Source organism: Aotus nancymaae, unplaced genomic scaffold (assembly GCF_030222135.1).
Source record: "Aotus nancymaae isolate 86718 unplaced genomic scaffold, 86718_ANA_hifiasm-v0.15.2.pri h1tg000040l, whole genome shotgun sequence".
NCBI lineage: Eukaryota > Metazoa > Chordata > Mammalia > Primates > Aotidae > Aotus > Aotus nancymaae.
Genome location: NW_026988454.1, coordinates 23166348 through 23187561, shown reverse-complemented (window position 1 = coordinate 23187561; position 21214 = coordinate 23166348). Strand labels below are relative to the sequence as shown.

The window sequence follows — 21214 nt, the reverse complement described above, 5'->3', positions numbered from 1 at the left end:
AATAATGTATGAAGCGTGGAGTGGGAAAATGCTTCCTGGGGGGTGAGCCAGAGTCCGATCATGGAAAACCATGTATCAGGCAGAGTTTAGGAATGATGAAAACAGTTCTTGCTCAAGCACTCATGGCTGGTGAGTAATGGAGCCTTGTCTACCTTCATCCAAAATCCGTATTCTTTTGCTTATATAATCAACAAAGTAGACATCAAAGTTTCCTAGAAAGTGAATATTTTTAAATAGTATCTCTTTTCCCACTGATGATCAATAGATAATTTGTCAATAGGTGCTCTAGCCTCTGAATTGAGACTGTTCCACTTGTCATCGAAGCGTGCTACTGGAATTGCTCTGCCCAGTGGAGTACTGTCGGAGGCCAAGTGCTCATGTTCTCTTAGCTCACTTTTCCTTTGAAGCATGACCTTAGGTTGTCTACCTCCCCTCCTAACCTGGCCCTTTATACTTGCTAGTATCTAAATATCTCTCATATGAAGAGAATCCTCTGTCTTTGCCATTAGTGTTCTTAGACATTTGTGTCATTTTCCCTAGTCTGGGCATTCTCAGGGTTTAATAGAATTAATCTGTAATGATCTCTTTTTACATTAGCTGTTGCCCTATACTTATTATGTGCATATGAATATTCTTACTAAGTAATGAAAAAGAATTCTGATTATGGGAAATCAAGGTGTTCGACTTCACTAAATGTTTTTATGACTACATTTTATATAGGGCATGCTCTTAAAAGAGAATCTCCTGTTCGTAGTGGATTAACTGCACATGTATACTCCTTTAATCTTTGTTTCCTAGTGCCTTTTTAGCACAGACTTCATTTGGTCATTCTTAATATTTCTGTTGATGTTTTAAAAATAGAAAATATGGGCAGGACTTGGGGAAGGATAAAACACCACCAGCAACAACCACTCAAATTCTAGTGGGTAACTTCTAAATTTTAAAATTGAAAAAATATTCACCTATGATTACAAAATAAACAACCACCACATGGCACTGGAAGGTTTTTAACAGAATATAGTTCTTCCTTGACTCACCGCAGTTCCCTTCCTAGAGACAACTATTCTCTTTACCTTCTTCTTATATCATTTTTACATTTCCACATTCTAAATAAAATGAGTATACCATTATCTTTCAATTCTTCAGTATTAGACATTGTCATTTGACGTTGTGTTTTGGTAAATACATAGGAAGTTGCTTTGGGATGCTACTGTTCTTTTTCCTGCTTCATCATCGAATTTTAGGTAAATAAATATACAGTGTTGACATTACTATGCCTGTCTAAACATTATTACCAGCTGAAAACTGAGGTTTACTATAATTTTGTTTTCTGTGTTTATCTAAAATTAATAATTGCCTTATTTTTATATGCCTAGTTTTCTTTGCACCTATTGCAAATTCCTCCCACATTTTCTACTGACCTGACAGTACGATTTTCCACATAGCCAATCACATTAAGCAGGCTATCACTTCTAATACCATGCCTTGGTGACATCTCTTCTGGAGACATGCCTCCTAGGCCTGCTGCACAGCCATCATGCTGGGTATTTCCTTTGCTTTGCTTCTAGTTTAGAATCTTTATTTCTTGGATCTCATGGCTGTTTTGTGTTATTCATTTGTTTCTGCCTTTTTTTTTTTTTTTTTTTTTTGGTTTATTTGTTTTCTTCTTCGGGGTGGTTTCCACATTTGGTCTGAGTTGTATCCTTTATAAGTTTCATCATGTTAAAACAGGAATACTGAGTGATGGCAAAGCTGAAGACAGCCCTTACCTGCTCCAGTTTGGATTCCCGCCCTCTTTTCTGTGATCTCCTCTCACCATTAACAGGAGAGTGCCTTTGCTTCTCCCTGGGTTGGATCTCTTCTTTACACTTCTTTTATCTTTCTCCTTCTTGATTGGCAAACTAAGTTCTGTGGGGGATATCTGGGAGCTTCTTGAAAAATGGTATGTAGGAGCTACTTTTTATAATTAATTCAATAATTATTATTATTTTAGTTTTTTAAAATTTTACTTTAAGTTCTGGGATACATGTGCAGAACGTGCAGTTTTGTTACATAGATATATACATGTGCCGTGGTGGTTTGCTGCACCCATCAACCCATGATCTAGGTTTTAAGCCCCTCATGCATTAGATGTTTGTCCTAATGCTCTCCCTCCTTGCTCTCCACCCCCTGACAGGCCCTGGTGTGTGATGTTACCCTCCCTGTCTCCATGTGTTCTCATTGTTTAACTCCCACTTATGAGTGAGAACATGTGGTGTTTGGTTTTCTGTTCTTGTGTTAGTTTGCTGAGAATGATGGTTTCCAGCTTCATCCATGTTCCTGCAAAGGACATGAACTCATTCTTCTTTATGGCTTCATAGTATTCCACGGTGTATATGTGGCACATTTTCTTTATCCAGTCTATCATTGATGGGCATTTGGGTTGATTCCAAGTCTTTGCTATTGTGAACAGTGCTGCAATAAACATACGTGTGCATGTGTCTTTAGAGTAGAATGATTTATCATCCTTTGGGTATATACCCAGTAATGGGATTGCAGGGTCAAATAGTATTTCTGGTTTTGAGGAATTGCCACACAGTCTGTGGTCACCATGTATTTCTGGTTTTGAGGAATTGCCACACTGTCTTCCACAATGGTTAAACTAATTTATACTCCCACCAACAGTTTAAAAGCGTTCCTATTTCTCCACATTCTCTCCAGCATCTGTTGTTTCCTGACTTTTAATGATTGCCATTCTAACTGTCATGCAATGATATCTCATTGTGATTTTGATTTGCATTTCTCTAATAACCAGTGATGATGAACTTGTTTTCATATGTTTGTTGGCTGCATAAATGTCTTTTTTTGAGAAGTGTCTGTTCATATCCTTTGTCCAGTCTTTTATGTGTGCATGCCTGTAGTTCCAGTGCTTTGGGAGGCCGAGTCAGGCCAATCACTTGAGGTTAGGAGTTTGAGGTCAGCCTGGTCAACATGGTGAAATCTTGTCACTACTAAAAAAATGCAAAAATTAGCCGGGTGTGGTGGCATGCACTGATAATCCCAGCTACTCGGGAGGCTGAGGCAGGAGAATCACTTGAACTCAGGAGGTAGAAGTTGCAGTGAGCCGAGGTCACGCCACTGCACTCTAGGCTGGGTGACAGAGCAAGACTCCACCTCAAAAATAAAATAAAATAAAATAAAATAAAATAAAATAAAATAAAGCCATAATATGGAAAGATTGTCATTCTGTAAATACTTATAATAATATAAATAGAACTCAGGATATGGAAATATAAAAAATTCTGCTGAAGGAGAGTTTATAGAATGGGTGGAAAGATAAGAAAACTATATAATATAGTTAGAATACAATTTAAAAGCGAAACAAGTTCATCATTCAAGGCCTTTTTCAAGGATCCATGTGATTAATTGTTGTTCGAAGAAGATTATTGATCTTTTATGAACTCATAACAAGGAAACCTAACTGGGATGGAATGTTCTGGAAGAGGTAGTCCTTAACCCTTAAAGGAGTGGTAGGATTGTAATAAATGGAGAGGTTCATCAGGTCATTTTTATATGGATATAACATTTTCATGTGGACACAATATTATGAATATTCTAGAGGTAAAGGAGCATACCACTATTACCTAAACAGAGTATTGAAGCAAACTAGGGGATAAAGTTGGGAAAGTAAACTGGGATCAATTACGGAGGAAATTAAATTCCAGGTCAGGCAATTTAAATTCTTTCTGCAGGTTAAGAAGTAAATGATAGGATGAGGTGATGACATTCCAGAAAGTCATATAAACAGAATCTTAGTGTGTAGTCTTTTGTGTCTGGCTTCTTTGACTTAGCAGAATGCATGTGAGAATCCATGCATGTTGTTGCATGTATCAGTGGTTTGCTTATTTTTATTGTGGAACAGTATTCCGTTGCATCACTGTAGCAAACTTTGTCTATCTGTATGTAATACCAGTTGATATTTAGATTGTTTTTAGTTTTTGGCCATTACCAATAAGGCTACTATAGACACTGGCATATAGATTTTATGTAGACACGCGTTTTTTTTGTTTTTTTGTTTTTTGTTTTTTTGACAAGAGTCTCACTCTGTCACCCAGGCTGGAGTGCAGTGGCACAATCTTGGGTCACTGCAACCTCTGACTCCTGAGTTCAAGCAATTCTCATTGCATCAGCCCCTTAAGTAGCTGGGATTACAGGCGTGCTCCACCACACCCAGCTAATTTTTGTATTTTTAGTGAAGAAGGGGTTTTACTATGTTGTCCAGGCTGGTCTCGAACTCCTGCCCTCAATTAATCTGCCTGCCTTGGCCTCCCAAAGTGCTAGGACTATAGGTGTGATCCGCTGTGCCCCGTCTAGATGTGTGTTTTTGTTTCTTATGGATAAATACCTAGGGGTAGGATTGCTGAGTTGTATCACAAATGCATGGTTAACTTTATAACAAGCTGCCAGCTGTTTTTCAAAATGGCTGTACTTTTACCTGCAATGTATGCGAGTTGCAGTTACTCCACATTCCCACCAACCCTTGATATAGTCATTTTCTTAAAGCCATTTTAACATGAAGCAATGTCTCATTGTGGTTTGAATTCATCTAATGATGAATGTAGTGCGTACATTTTCATTTGCTTGTCATCTAAACATCTATGGTAATAGGTTTAAATCTTTTGCGCATTTTTAAAAAAGATGTGTTAACAAAAGATACTGCATTGTTATAAATCAAAAAATGCCAAAAAGTACAAATAGGAAAGTAAACCAACTTAAGTCCCAGCACCCAGAAATAACTGTTTGAATATTAAGTTAATATTCCAGACATTTATTTCTCTCTATATACAAATAGAAGGACAGTTAGATGGATGCATGAGTAGATGGACAGTAGGTAATACATGTAAATGCAGTCTATTAGTTACACTGGTTTTTACTAGTATACAATTTGTATACAGTAGTCCCTCTTATCCGTGTTTTGCTTGCTGTGGTTTCAGTTACCTGTGGTGTATACAAAAAGAAATCTTGAGGGAGAGGAAGATCATGTTGACATAAGTTTTACACAGCATATTGTTATGATTGTTCTGTTTTATTATTAGTTATGATCATCAGTGTCTTACTGTGCCTAATTTATAATATAAAAATAGGTATGTATGTCTGGGAAAAAAACATGGTATATATAGCACGGTATATAGTTCTGTACTATCTGTGGTTTCAGGCATTCACTGGGGATCTTGAAATGTATCCCCTACAGATAAGGGAATTACAAAATTCACTGCTGTATTATGAAATTCACACTTTTAAAGTGTACAACTCAGTGGTTTTTAGTATATTCACCACGTTTGGCATTCACCACTACTCTTAATTTCAGAAAATTTGTCATCCTCTGAAGAACCCCCATACCATTAGTAGTCAGCCTCCATTGTCCTCCGCCATGCAGGTCTCGCCAACACCTAATCTGCTTTCTCTCTATGAATTTACCCATTTTGGACATTTTCTATAAATGGAAATTTCACCCTATGTGGCCTTTTGTCTCTAGCTTCTTTCACTTAGTGTAATGTTTTCAAGGTTCATCCATGTCGTGCATGTGTCAGTACTTCATCCCCTTTTATGGGTGAATAATATTCTATGTATAGTTATAGTGTATTTTCTGTATTAATTTTTCTCTCAATTTAGGTTGATTCTACTACTTGGCCATTATAGATAATGCTGCTGTAAAGAATTGTGTACAAGTTTTTGTGTGGAAATACGTTTCCAGTTCTCTTGGATTGAAATAACCTAGGAGTGAAATTGTTGATACTAATTTTTAAAATTGAGTTGTTTTCTTATTAGAGAGCTATGAAGTATATAAAGTTTTAAATGTTGAATTTACAGGTGTGTGTATCTCTTAGCTCATATAACTGCAAGGTAGCTCTGTGTTCTAATTTTGATGTAGATTTAATGAAGGGTTTATAGAAGCTCATTTGTCCAATGTGTTCTAAATATTACTAAATAAAAAAACAACTTGTATTTATATGAATTGTTTAAAATATATAAAGTTGGCTGTTTCAGTTATTTTTATTTTATCTTAAATATTTCTTCAGATTTTATTTCTTCCTAGAATTCATTTAGTCACTGACTGTGTGAATATTTAATCCTTAAAGGAGTTGTAGGATTCAGTGACTGAATGAATACAATTGCCTTTTGTATTGACTTACAACATATGGGGGAATAATTTAATTTACAATTATGAGATGTAAAATGTAGTTATAATTATTTTATGATACAGATCTGATTTTAAAATGTTTCTGGCTCTCCCCCTTTCAGTCTTTTCACAATTCACCTGACCCCTCCACTAAGGATTATTCAAGACACACATACAAATACATCTCCCAGTTACCTATGTTGACTTGAATAAAAGGTCCTTTGGGGCTGCCTGTTAGATTTTTATTTAGGGGATACATGGTGTGGAATGTCACACTGTAATAGAGCTGTGCTGTCATATTGTTACTTTCAGTGTTGCTGACAGACAGAATGCCTTGGAGGCTGAGTGGAAGATGGTGCAGGCCTCTCGCCGAGATCTGGAGAACTTCCTAAAGTGGATCCAAGAAGCAGAGACCACAGTGAATGTGCTTGCTGATGCCTCTCATCGGGAGAATGCTCTTCAGGACAGTATCTTGGCCAGAGAACTCAAACAGCAGATGCAGGTAAGTGCATGGGAAACTACACCAGTACTTGTGTTTGTCCTGTGCTCTTTTGATCCATCTGCATGCACATGTATTACCATTGAAAGGTGAGGTCGTCACCTTATTTTCTTATGAAATCCGTGCTCTCCTGTGAATGATTGGTTTCTGGAAATAAGCTCTATCAGGTATTTTTACTTAATATTAGAGGGAAAAAGCCCACCTTGTTTTATGGAAGCAATAGTTGTTTATTTAGAGTGAGAGGCTCACAGTGATTCTACTTTCTGTCATTTTAAGCCCTTTTATAGTTAGCTTTATTGAATCCTAAATTATAAGGGCATTTTCCCTTAATGTGAAATTGTTTCTTTCCCCATTTGTTATACATACTTAATATAAAAGCTGCAAAGCTGTATAGCTTAGTTTATAACTAAGAATATCAGGCTTGATGGTATTACTTTTATGCCATTACCTTGATAACTGTGATTGTATATGTAGTCTGAGGTTCAAATATTTCTTCTACACAAAATGTGCTAATATAAAACGTTTTATTTAAAAACATTATGAGGACTCTTATGAAACACATCGGAATCTTTTTCCGCCCTCAGGTAGTTCTGCTTCAGTGCTCTTGAACCTTCCAGTTTCTCTGCATAGGCTGACATATTGTTGCGAACCATATAGGCCTTCTCACTTAGAACTTAGTTCAAAATCTGATTCAGGCCGAGTGTGGTGGCTCACCTCTATAATCCCAGCACTTTGGGAGGTCAGCATAGGTAGATGACCTGAGGTTGGGAATTGGAGACCAACCTGGCCAACATGGTGAAACCCTGTGTCTACTAAAAATGCAAAAATTAACCGGGCGTGGTGGTGTGCACCTGTAGTCCCAGCTATTCAGGAGGATGAGGCATGAGAATCACTTGAACCCAGTAGGTGGAGGTTGCAGTGAGCCAAGATCTCGCTACTACACTCTAGCCTGGGTGGTAGAGTGAGACTCTGTCCCCTCCCCAAAAAACAAAACAAAAACCTTTTTCAAAAGGGAAGTCTTGTTAACTGTAATATTACATCTGATTACTTCTTTATACCATGCCGTGCTTACATCAGTTTGACAAGTATTATTTCTGACAAACTTGTGAACATGTGCTCGATTGTCTTTTGTTGTTGTTATTTTTGAGACAGAGTCTTGCTCTGTCACCCAGGCTGGAGTGTAGTGGCATGATCTTGGCTTGCTACCAACTCTGCCTCCTGGATTTAAGCGATTCTCATCCCTCAACTTATCTCCTGCCTGAGTAGCTGGGATTACAGGTGTGCTCCAGCACACCCAGCTAGTTTTCATATTTTTGGTAGAGATGAGGTTTCGCCACGTTGACCAGCCTGGTCTTGAATTCTTGACCTCAAGTGATCCACCTGCCTCAGCCTCCTGAAGTGCGGAGATTACAGGCATGAGCCACCACACCCAACCTCCATTGTCTTTTGATGCATGTCTCCACCTGTCCCAGTTGATCTCATGGTTCTTCAGGGGCAGAGATGATATTATCCATATTGTTGCCTACAACGTGCCCTGTGTGCAAATCCTAAGTAAATACTGACTGCTGTCCTTGGACCTTGACTGACCGTTATGAAATTGAGGATCAATACCGTTTTAAAATCTGTTCTTAGGAACTCTTTTCTCTTAAAACATCAAAAAGACCTTTTCGTAAAATGTCAACAAATGTGTGGATCTGGATGAAGGATACAAAGTCTTTCTTTGAACTACTCAGATTCTTACAATTTATCTTTAAGTTTGAAATTGTTTTCACTGAAAAGTTACACAATTTGAAAAACAGATCTTCTTGGAATGAGCTTATTTATAAATTGTTGCTGTGCATGAAAACTCGTGGTGTTTTACTGTTGCCTTCTTAAGATTCATTTAATGAAAATTTCTGTTTACATATATTGCTACTTGTTTCTTATTCATTGCATAATACATTTGTGACTTGGTAATGAGTGTGACCAGGCAAGTATCAAAATTAAATCTGTTCCTTGTCTCACCCTCTGGAGCCTCATGAGGTCACTATACATGTTAATTGATAAAATATTCAGCCATCATCTGTGTTGTAGGAGGTCATAGAAGACTTAAGTGTGGGTAGATGCTAGATTATTTATTTTTATGATTTAAACAACAAAAAGTCTGACCTACAAATGCTCACAGATAATTTATGCAATGGTGTTAATTTCAATAGCTATGTAGGCTGTGCACTTGAGTAGGTAACAGTTTATACGCAATAAGTAAAGGAGGCTTGAAATGAACCCTGGTAATGAGCACCAGCAAAACACAGGCAGGCCTGGTCTAGAGTTTAATGATGTCTTCTGACATATTTTATCTTAGAATATATTCTTACCATAGCTAAGACTCTTCTCAATATTTAATGAATATTCAAACAGTGGAAGACAAATGTAAATAGAAATGTTTAAAATATTTCAAAATAAAAATAACTAAGCACAGGATTACTTATGGCAAACAGCATCAAGAAAGAAAGGTTGCTGATAAAAATATTAAAATACATTATAATGCTTTATAAAACATATTATTGCTTTAGTGTTGTAAAAATAGTTTCTTTTGGCTGGTAGAAAGTAATAAAGAAGACCTTTACTAAGAGTCTACTAAAATTCCTTTGTTTAAAGATAAATATGTACATTTTTGTGTAGAATGTTTCATATTACGGTAATTTGCATGATTTTTCATTCCTTTGCTTCGTTATTCAGTGCTCTTAATTTTACAGTGTTCTCTCCATTCTATTTGAAAAATTTATTCTATGATTTTCAGCACCTCACAGAGATACGATTGTTAGAGACTTAGTACCTTTTACTGAGTTTTTCTGAGGCTAGAGAATTTCAGTTTTTTTACGGTGTTGTATACTAATGATTCTCCTTTTGTTTGAGTGAACAGACATTTGATGTGGAAACTGGTTAGAAATGGAGAGATGTTTGTTGGAGAAAATCACTGTACAAAAGCATGGCAAATCATAAAAGGAAAGTTGTGGTGATGTGTGGGGTGGTGGTGGTGCACAGTCTTTGTGTGCTAAAGAAGATGGAGTAAGGACCTGGGTGTATCAGTGTATCGGTGCTGCACGCACAGGATGTGTATGTAGAACTGCCTGGCTGACACATACACTGTTTATACTTGCTTTATGTCTTGTGACAACCAGATCCAAAGCCATGGGAATATTTTATGAAGATAAAGCAGTTTATTGTGTGTTCAGATTAAGGTGAATCTTGGGTGAATTTTGAGGATAGTTCTAAAGCATATGGAAGATGGTTAACTTCTGGTAGGACGCTATGATACATGAATTCTGTTAAGGATGGATGATCATTTGGATTTATGTATCTATGTTTCATTGCCCTGCTGCAAGGCTGTTAGGTTTTATTTCCCAGCAGAGGCCTTTTGGCAAGAGAAAAGCTGATTCTTTGGAGTCTTGCAGGGGAGACAAGCTCCTTGAGAACTGAGTAGTCCGGCTCATAGAGGGTCTGAAATGCCACGCAAGTATTTATATTTTAACCCAGTGGCAATGAAGAGGAGTCATAAAGGATAGTAACAAGAGCGATGCAATGGGATTTTTGCTTTATAGGAATTTAGCTGATGGTATGAGGAATGGATTTGAACTAGGCAAAAGTGACAGCAGAGAGGCCTGTTAGGATACTCATGTAGCCATCCAGGCTAGAGGTGATAATGACGAGAAAGGAGACAATGGCAGGGGGTGTAGACCTAATGACTCAATAGTATGTATAGGCTAAGGAAGGGGAAAGGCAGATTGCCAAGTGGTATTAGAGCCTGAGACTGGGAACACAGAAGAAAATGTCAGGACAGGGTGGCAAGTTGGTGAGAAATGTGTGGGGTTGGCAAATTTCCTCCATTTTGACTGTGTTGAAATGAAGCATTGGAGTAACACCCAGGAGGAGATGCCTGGTCTGCAGCTGTCACTGTGAGTCTGTATTCAGATGAGAGAATTTGGCCAAAGATGCAGACACTTTATTTTTTTGCTTTTGTGTGAAAGCCCATTATTGACTTCCAACTAGTTTATTAGTTCAACTGCATTTATTCTTAATGTGCATGTTTATCTTCTAAAATATTGTTATTCTTTTCATTATATTTAAAAATTTTAGCTTTACATTTGGCATTACCAATTAATTGAGATGCTCTGATTCTTTCCTGGGTGAAGTCCTGAGTTCCTGCTGCCTTTCTGGAGTGGTGTTGTCATGGGTGGTTGGTTTTGCTCTCTAACAATTTATGTGTTAGGATTATTATACTTTTATCTCCTGTGTTTGCTTTTAGCCTAATTTTCATCCTCTTGTTCCATAGGTGCAGACTCTGATTGTAGAATGTTTTATATTTTCCCCTGTGCTCAGCTCCATACTTACCACTGTGTTTGAGGGTTGAATGCCTATCTCATGGGGGCTTCATCTGCTTGTTCTAGGACAGGAATTACAGCTTCATACTTAACAACTTTCTTGGCATGTAGTTCACATACTGTGCAGTTCATTCATTTAAATTTTATAATTTGTTTCTAGTATATTCACAATTGTACAACCATCACCACAGTCAAGTTAGAACATTTTCGTTACCTCAAAAAGAAACCCCTTCCTCTTTAGTATCATTTTCCCATTCTTCAACCCCATTCCCCTCCCCCTGAACAATCATTAATCTATTTCTATCTATTTGTTCAAATACCTTAACATTTTATATTCTATACTTTGACTGTGTTCTCTGTTTTTGGCTTTACACGGATATGGTGACATTGTTAGCCTCACCAGAGGGAGGCAGTGTAGATTCTCAGTATGGACCTGCAGGGAAAAAAGATACAGGCAGAAGTCCACAAAACACTGCTGATAATTACAGTTCTATAAGACCCAATAAAGTCTACAAAACACTGCTTGAAAAACACCGTTCTGTAAGGCCCAATATAGGACTTTAAATCGTTGTAACACGAAGGACTAGGAAAGGCAAGTGAAGTAAAGGAGGAAAAACAAATACTTGAAAATACTGCATTTCTTTTAAAGAATTATGACAACATTAGAGAGAGGTGAAATTGCAGCAATAGCCCGGTCACCAATTTGAGAAGGATGCTGATAATGAGCAACATCTGGGTTCTATTTCTGACTGTGCTCTTTGACCCAGTCATTTAATCATCCAGGGTTATTTTGCACATCTCTTGATAGTACTTTACCCCAGTTGATATTTGTATTGCTATTCAGGCTGCGTTAGAGAATGTGTCTCAAGTGTGTATAATATATACACATAAAACCCCAAAATTCTGTACTAGGTTTTTATATGATATAATTATGGCCTCATCTTTCCTATTCATAAAATTAAAACAGCTTTATGGCAAATAAAATGAGATCATGAAGATGCTGTCTAAAGGGAAATGTTCAATAGTCAATTACAGACTTTTAATTTTTTATTAACTTCGCTGTTTAATTAGACAAATCCTAACCCATTCCATTGCTCATGGCTTTCCTTCTAGGCAGGCATATGAGACTCCACTGGATGGCTCTGCTTTTAGGGTATCTTAGTCACATAACCCCTGCAAGTATTTTTTGTTTTGCTTTGTTGTTGTTTTTTGTTTTAGGTGATCTTGGGCTGACACCTGTCTAGGGGTGATTTTTTAGCACTTAATATGTGGGCTGCTGTCATTAGAATCAGGTGTGCCCTTCTGCTCTTCTTAAGATTTATAACAGGGTCTCTGTTCCCTAATTCACAGAGCACAGCTAGAGCTGCCTTTATTGGGTAGTGAACGTATCCCTCTTTACAGAGGATGAATGCTCCGCTGTCTCTTAATAGAAACCAGCTACACAGCATGCACCGTGGTGGTAGTGGCGGTGCTATGTTGAATCTCTGTTCCCAGGGGATGTCCGCTTTCTAGCTGCAGCTTTAATGTTTCACTTAATATCCTCTTTGGCTACTCAGCGTACTCCTCTTCGGCAGCCGGCAGCGCTTGGCTGCTCAACAACTTCCTTCGTTTCTGGCCATGCCGGGCTGAGCAAGTGCTGACTGTGAGCATCTGCTGGCGGGGGGGGCTTTCTGTGTGGCGTTTGTCTGTGTTTTTGCAATTGAGAAGTTGAAGGAATACAAGCCTCCTTTTTCCTAGAACCTAAACCCCTGTATCTTTCAAATGCTTTCCTGGAAACGAGCATGCTCAGAGAACTGACAAATCATTGTCCAGTGACCGGGAGGAAATGATCGTTGCTCTTCATTTATAATGCAAATTCTGAGGTGTCTCCAGAAGTGTGGTAAACTTAAAATGATGGCTGTGGTGAGAACGTCTCTGCAGAAAGTTGTGGTTTTGTTGCATCGTTTACAAAGGATGGCAGTTTCTTCTCCTCGGTATCAGAAGCTCTGTAAGGTAACTGAGTGATTGAAAATAAGGATCTCGGGTGTCTGACAGTTTTACTGTTTCTCAGGCTCTAAAAACTAATCTTTTAGTTCTTATCAAGGAAAGATTCCCTTTCTTAGTAAATGATTGTAAAAGCTGTTAAAGTGAATTGCATAATTACATTTTGTTTAAGAATCTAAAGCAGGTTTTAGTTTTAGTACATAGTTGATTTTTCAGTTGACACAATCTTGTCTTCTGAAATGGGCTAGTGAACTGTTTGGAGAAAATATGATAGCAAAACTACTACATGCATTAAGACCTGTTACCTCTGTGGTTCTTTGCAGTATCTTAATATTGAATGGCACATCAATCTTATGTAAATTTTAGCGAATTTAAAAGAAGGGTGCTAATCTTTCGGTAGATTTAAAAAAAATGTTTCATCTTTTTATAGCTAATTGCTTTTTCAATTAAAAAAATTAAAACACAGTTTAAAAAATGATGAGACTTAATTTCATCGTAAAATATCCCCTATATTCTTGAATCTCCATATACTGTAGTTACACTTGAAGAACTTAATTTCATTTGGATAGGTGAATTAAGTAGACTTTCAGGAGGTAACTTGTTTGACAGTTGCAAATTTCTAATACTACGTCATCCTGAACATAAACCATTGAATCAGCCGAGTTAGCTGTTATGTATATTTTTTAATGATAGTTTTGTTTTATCCAAACTGTGTTCATACTAGGTCATTACTTTTGTCAAAATTAGAGTGTTGTGATATAAAAGGAGAGAATTATAATAGCAATTTTTACACTACCGCAGTACCATATTCCTCCTTCCTCTCATATTTTTAGTACCGTTCTAAATAATGTATCTTGTTGCTCTATTAGCTGCCCCAACTCATTTGTGATCAAAACAACTGCCTCTACGAAAATATTATTTTCTAATGGTATACAATATGGCATGTCCAGGCATCTAAATGATGCTTATATGGCAGCAGATTGAGGTAGGAAGCAGTATTCCATTAACTTTATTATGTTACACTGTAATTTCTTACAATTTGGCCAATTAGATATATTGCTGTCTGGAAACTTTTCTTTTTTTCTGGAAGTTTTGGGAGACAGATTCGGGTAGTGGGATATTCTTTTCAGAAATACTTACAAGTGAGTTTTATTTGCATAAGAAGTTAATTAAAACTTAATGGAACTTAATTAATTCAGTTACAATGATTTGTAAACCTAATTATTTCAATGTGTTGTGTTTTGCTCCACTTCAAAGGATAAGTTTATTCTGCTAAAACATTTGTGTTTTTCATGCAAAGACAATTTTGATAATAGATAAGAAAGCTCACTTACCAATTCATGTTATTTAATTTTTTTTAACTACCAGTATGAACATATAAAGCATTCTTTTTTTATTTTTTAAGAGCAGGGTCATATTCCTGATCCATTTGTGTGTGTACTTTCACGAAACCAAATATTTTTCAAAATTCAGGTGACCAAGGTATTAAGTTCGTGGAAAGTATGAAACAGCAGAAGTCAAGTATTGGAGAAAGTTGCTAATTAGACTCCTAATTCTACTGCAAAGAGGCACAAGTTTAAGTCATTGAAGTCATTGGATAAATTACCATCAGAAGTGCTTTTGGGGAAGACTTCTTGGTATCCTAAAGATACCATGAAAATTTAAATGTTTAGAATAAATGTTAATTTTTTCATTTAGAAAATTAAATTTTAATTAAAATTTATGTTATTTGCTGTTAAAATATTATCTTCCATGTATTCTTTCATATATGCAAAATTAACAACTGCCTGGACAACGCAATGATAAATGTACAACTCTAGTACTTTCCAGCAGGTGTCAGTATAAGGCAGTGACATATGAGATTTTGCCTAAGGAATTGGAAATCCAGATTAGGATGCGGCACAATTACTATGAAAAAAAAAAAAAAAAAAAAAGCCAGTAACAGATAAATTTTATTTGTTGGTTATATTTTAAAAACTGATCTTAGTTACTGAGTTATGTTAATTCAATGATATAAATAAAAATTTAGTTGTAGACTTAAATATTAACAGTTGCCATCTCAAATATTGATAGAGGTAGCTATGCCAACCAAAAATATTTAATTATATTTTAATTATCAATAGTCCATGTGCCATACCTAAAAGTTTAAATAAGTTTGACATTTATTTGCTTTAATACACTGTAAATTCTCTTCCCATTAAATTGTAAATGCTGTCATGACTTTCTCCTTATTCCTCCCACATTCTCTAAATTTAGCTTCTTAGAAAAAAAATACATTAAGTTTGTGTTTCTCCATAAAAATATAGAAACAGTCCATTGTAAATACATTTAGAGACTGAAATGAATGAGAAAAACATGGCATAATCTGAGGGAAATTTGACTATTTAAAATTCATATTGGCATTTTGAAATTCAGTGTCTGAATATTTTTATCTTCTTTAAAATTCCTCTTTAGGATCATTCTTTTTATGTTTTATTTGTTTAGTCTTTTATTAGACTTTTCCCTCTGTGCAGTTCGTCTTTTCTGCTTATTTTCATACTTCTCTTGTTTGTCAGAAATAGTGTATGCGTGTTACACGAGTAGATATTTGTGTAGAATATTCTCATTTTGTGGGTTTTCTTGTATGTTTCAAAGAGAACGGAGGAATGAAAAAAGGCAAGTCACAGCTCTCAGAATTAAAATATACTCTCCTCCCACAATCTATTTACACATTCATGTGTATTTTTTGCCTTTAAAAATATTTCTTGTTGGTTATACATCCAATAAAATTTGAGCAGGAAGCAAAAACCTAAGTGCTGCTTACTTGGAGATATAATTAGCAGCATTGAAATTGCCCTGATGACCTAAAATCACCTTACACTGGATGCTAATTTTCTCAGATGTGGTTTTGTTTGCTTAGTATCTTTAAATTTTTCATGCCTATAATTTTACTTTTAATAGAGCACAGTAGAAACAAAGCTGATGTAAATGATATGAAAAATAATATTGAATTTAATTTGTTTTTATTGTTATGTGATTACTTTGGGGTGTTTTATATCATTAAATCTTGGGATTAGAAATGGGTTGTTTGCATTGATGTTACTACAGAAAAGATTTTTATGAGTCCTCCTTTTTTTTTTCTTAGTGCCAATTTCTGTAAAACATTTAACAATTGAGGGTATGATGAAAGGCAGTCTCCTATAAAGTAGATTGGGATATGAACATTATAGAAAAATGAGAAAAATTTAAAAATAGTGCTGTAAATTGAGTTCTTCATGACTTAGGCATTTTAGAAGATGTTGATTTAAGTGATATAAACTTTTATTTGCTTGAATATATATGTAAATCATTTTATCTTAAGTGATTTTAGTCACCCCCAAACTATTCTGATCATGTTTTTTCAGTAAAAATCTTTTAAACATCTAGCTGTATGTATATATATATTCATTTAAAAATTATACACATATGCCATGGTGAAATCATGTATTAAATATTAGTGGAGTATAATTTTGTTCTTGCTTTTTACGGTTGCCTTTTTGTACCCCAGTTGGTTCTTTCTCTCTGTGTGGTAAATACACTCATAATTTTGGTGGCTAGTCATTTACATTCGGAGTGAAACTGTGGCTATTCTTAGCCTGGCCTTCTGGGGGGCTTGAGCTTTCAATGTGGTGCTGATCTCAAAGTCATCCCTGGAAAACTGCATCTTCTGTGGTGTTAGAACACCTACTTCTCAATATTCTGTGAAAAAGAGAGACCAGAAGATTCCACCTAGCAAGTCACGACTGACCAGTGATGTCTACCAAAGGCTTGCTCTGTGTGTGTGTGTGTGTGTGTGTGTGTGGTTTGTATTTTCATGTGTGGACAACACAGAACTATATGGTTGCTTGTAGTGCTGATGGGTAACAGATGATGAACATGAAGGCACACTAATCTCTCAGCAGATTTTTAGATTCACTGATCAAGTAAGGTCACACATTATTTTTCATCTACATGTATAGCTCCCTGTGTTTCGAGGTAGTTAAGGTTGAGTATGTGTTTTGTTTTTTTTTTAAGAAGAAAATGAATAGAATGGTGTATTTTCGACAGGTTGAATTTTGTATTTTTTACTCTCAAACATTCCCCCCCATACCTTTTTTTTCCACATGGAGGAGAACTCTGCTCTCCTTGAACAATTAAATCCTCAAGTGATCCCGGGCAATGGAGATTTACTTTATCATGATATGATTGTTGAGATGTATGTGTTTTAAGGTCAACTCTCAGATTCCCTCAGTTTCTCTCAATAATCAAATCATACATAGATTGTTTGAACCATGCAGCTCAGAGTCATGACCCCCTAGTCTGGAAATTAGAATTCCTGCTTGATCATATGAAGAGTTGTCTCCTCTTGGTTTTGTGAGAAACTCTTGGTTGGATTAGTTCAGAAGTGTGTGAAGGTTAAGGTTTAATGGAGTAAAATGGCATATGTAGAAGGGTTTGCCTCCATCTCACCCTCTCTGTGGATGCTGTAGGTGTGTTTCCTGGGAGCTGCATGGATACCTATGCAGAATACTTTCTCTAGTCTGCCTCTGTTTCTGCATTTCCTAGTCAGGTCAAGATTACAGACAAAAGTGAGATGGGATCAAGGAGAAAACACCTGCATCCCTACCTGTCACTATCAGACATGATTCCTGTGGCTTCTGAAAGCACAAATGCTATTTTAGATGGCTCTTGGACTTGTGTTTTGCTGTAGTTCCCCAAGTTGATGTGTGTTGTCAAAATTATGTTTTTAAAAAGCTATCCAGTTAACTAACATTTTGTTAATCAGAAAACCCATGCTATCAGTGACTTGGATAAAGTCAATGTAATGAGCTAAAAGCAATATATTACATCTGATGCAATGCTTTGTCACTCAATTAAAAAATAAAGAATACAGTCTATAAGACTGCATTTAAAGTTTTTTTTACAGCCAAGATATCATTGTCATTGGTGTATGTCTAGAAGTGTGATACTCGCACAAATCAGGAATAAATAGAAAGTTCTTCTGAGAGGGAGTTGAAGTAGTGGTATGGATATGGATAAAAGGTCTCCTTTATTTGTAGAGTATTATTTGATAATTGTAACCTAAAGCGTTGACGATTTGTGTTTTCCCAGAGGTAAAGTTTATTAAATTTCAAGTGGAGATTTCCTAGCTGTATGTACTGCTAGGTGTTAAATGTGCAGGCATAGCTCCTTCCTCTTACTCTTAACTGTGATCACTACCAGCTTCTCTTAGTATATTTGATAGTTTATTTTTAGTTCTCTAAAATAAATAATTAGTAGAGTTCCTGTCATAGAGATAAAAGAATGTAGAAAATCTTGTGCCATGATAGCTTTCTCAGTTTCACCAAGTGTTTTCGTTTCTGGGCAGGGTAAATGAGTCCAAATCATTGAAATTGGAAAGTATGTGAAGTGCATCAGAGCGTTTCTTTTCATTTATCATCCTCTAGTTTGTTCAGTTCTATGGAACTCTAAAAGATTAATTTATAACAAAGCTTGCTTATAAAAGTAGACAATGCCTTTTAATGCTTAATAAATAATAGGCTTATGGCTTCATAAAGTTAAGCAAGAATTTTGGAAAAACATCAAATGGAAGAAGATGTTGAACTGTTTGCACAATAGACAACTATTTTGTTTTTATTTTAACAGAACTGAGAGAAAAATGGTCAACTACAATAGAATAACTCTTAGCTCTCAAAATATCTTGATACTGCTAGTACACTTTTCTTACATTTTTAGTATTTTAGAATTTACAGTGTGTTTTCTCATATATTACATCATTAATAAATATAATATTAACAATATTATGTTATTGTGTGTCCTCAAGACATAGGTAGGAAAGAAGTTTGTTTCGCAAGTCAGCAGGTGAAGGAACATGCCAGTATTGCTCAGCTAGTGTGCGGTGCAACTTGTGTTCAACATAGGTTTTCTGCTTCTAGATCCGGTGTCTCTCTACCTATAATCTTAGATGGATCATTTTAGGAATTACGAGAAGATATAGAAAGAGAGATTACGTTAACTAAGCAGTAGATATTGTTTTGTTCTGAATTATCCCCATGTGTATTTCTTTGTCTAAAGAAATTTAGCCGATACTCCTTTAAAACATGAGCTGGAGCATGAGGAGAACATGCCATGTTCCGTTGAAACATGTAATTCTGGAGAATAAGGAGATGTTGGAAATCATCTGATGCAACCATTTCATTTCGGACTTAAGGAAACAGAGATAGTCTATATTGAATATTGCTGGCAGTTTTTTTTTTCTTTTTTTGAGACAGGGTCTTACTCTCTCACATAGGCTGGAGTGCTGTGGTGCCATCATGGCTCACTGCAGCCTTGACCTCCTGGGCTCAAGCTGTCCTCCTGCTTCAGCCGCTCGAGAAGCTGGGATCACAGCTGCTGTGCATGCCACCACACCTGGCTAATTTTTTTGTATTTTTGTGGAGACAGTGTCTCACTATGTTGCTCAGGCTGATCTCAAACCCCTGAGCTTAAACAATCTGCCTGCCTCTGCCTCCCAAAGTTGCTGAGAGTTTTGAGGGGGTGGCTATGTACTTGTTTTCCTAGAATTTTAAACATAGAGAAATATATTCTTTTCAAAATTACTTTGATGTTCAAGTATTAGCTATATAATTTTGAGGAAATAAAGATTTTTTAAGATGAGTTCATTTTGCACTTTTGTAAGAAAGATGGATTGGGTCATTTCAATCCAGATTAATATAGCTGGTTGTGGTTTTTGATTAATAATTTAATTTGGTTTGATTCTTAATATAAACGTTAGATTATGTATTCATTGAACCCAGTTCTCCATACCTAAATGTAGTTTTTTATCATTATATTTAAAAGGACATAATAGCTCCCTAAAAAAGAAACTGAAAGGAGTCAACCAACTTAACAGACTGAGCTGTTTAAAATAAGAAATATATATGTATATAATTAATTCAAAGAACATGTATTGAATGGCTGTCATGTACCAAGATATGTGCTAGGCAGCATAAAAGTAAAATGCAGCGTTGCAATTTCCATGGGAAACAAGGAAGTACAAATAAGTTGTTCTGCAGAATTTTAGTAGTTCACACAAGTCTAGCGTGAGACTAGATTTAAACAATTCTGGCTTTGCCACTTACCAGTTATGTAACCTTGGCAAGTCCTTTCATGTTTCTGTGTTTCAGTTCCCTTTTCAGAAGATAGGGTTGGAATTAGTATCTCTCTCTCTCTCTCTCTCTCTCTCTCTCTCTCTCTCTCTCTCACACACACACACACACACGGTTGTTATAGGAGTTGAATGAGTTAATATTGATAAAATGGTAAAAACAAAGGCTGGCATGTAACTGCTGTGGGGATTGGCTACTGTTGTTACAGTTACCACTGTTGTTAGGATTATTCTCCCCGCTTGGTTGAGTGTGGACCAAATGAGACGATCCACCCGACATGCCCAGCACAGTCTCATGTCTCTTGGGTGTGGTGATGTTATCAGCATCTTCATTATCTTTAACTTTGAAGTACCCCTTAAATCTTAACAAGGAAGTTCACGTTACAGTTGCCCAGAAAATTTTTCCAAAGGATTCTTGCCCCCTCAGACTTTGACTCACTGGGGTTCAGATGGACCCTGGCCACCCCACTGTGAGGATGCCATAAACCCCTGCTTTCAACAGTGAAGGAGAAAATAAATCTTCGAAGACTTTCCCTGGGGTTGTTATTTTCTCTGAGACTCAGCTTGAGGAAATACAAGAAAAAACCTCCCTTGACCAGTGGGACTTGTGACAGAAAGTCCTATAGGATGCTTCTTGATTTATGAAGCCTCTTCTGGATTGTAGATTAGGCTTTGAGATGGCCCCTAAAAATCTAGTTAACCCACAGAGAAACTGATATAATGCTGATTTACATAAAACCTTATATTAAAAAGAAGTCCTATTCCACTGCCAGAAACTAAACAAAGCAAAGGAAATAAGTCGTCTTTACTGTGATACAGGAGGAAAAACAAATATAGTTGCTTAGTAGAGGATGGAAAGAAATACTGAGAATTTAAAATGTACTTCTGAAAAGTATAATTTTTAAAAATTATGCCTTTTGACACCATCAGTTTTGAGTCTAAGCTCATCCTCCAAAATCTGAATTTACTATTCTTGGTATAGGCCTAGTATTAATTATAGCCTTAAACAAAGCTCTTAATTCTTGGCTCAAAAATTTCATAAAATGAGGGGTTTTCTTTTATTTCAG

General features: G+C 36.2%; 1 protein-coding gene across 4 annotated transcripts in view; it reads left to right on the top strand.

Moving 5' to 3' along the window:
- UTRN (utrophin) overlaps window positions 1–21214 on the top strand; it is a 580690-nt gene that overhangs the window by 296006 nt on the left and 263470 nt on the right. For 3 of the 4 annotated variants that reach the window (XM_064360600.1, XM_064360601.1, XM_064360599.1), the window contains one exon: window positions 6473–6662. In XM_064360600.1, coding sequence (XP_064216670.1) covers window positions 6473–6662 — 190 coding nt within the window. Of the gene's footprint in view, window positions 1–6472; window positions 6663–12481; window positions 13013–21214 lie in introns of those variants that run through there. The other variant, XM_064360602.1, reaches the window with a different exon arrangement.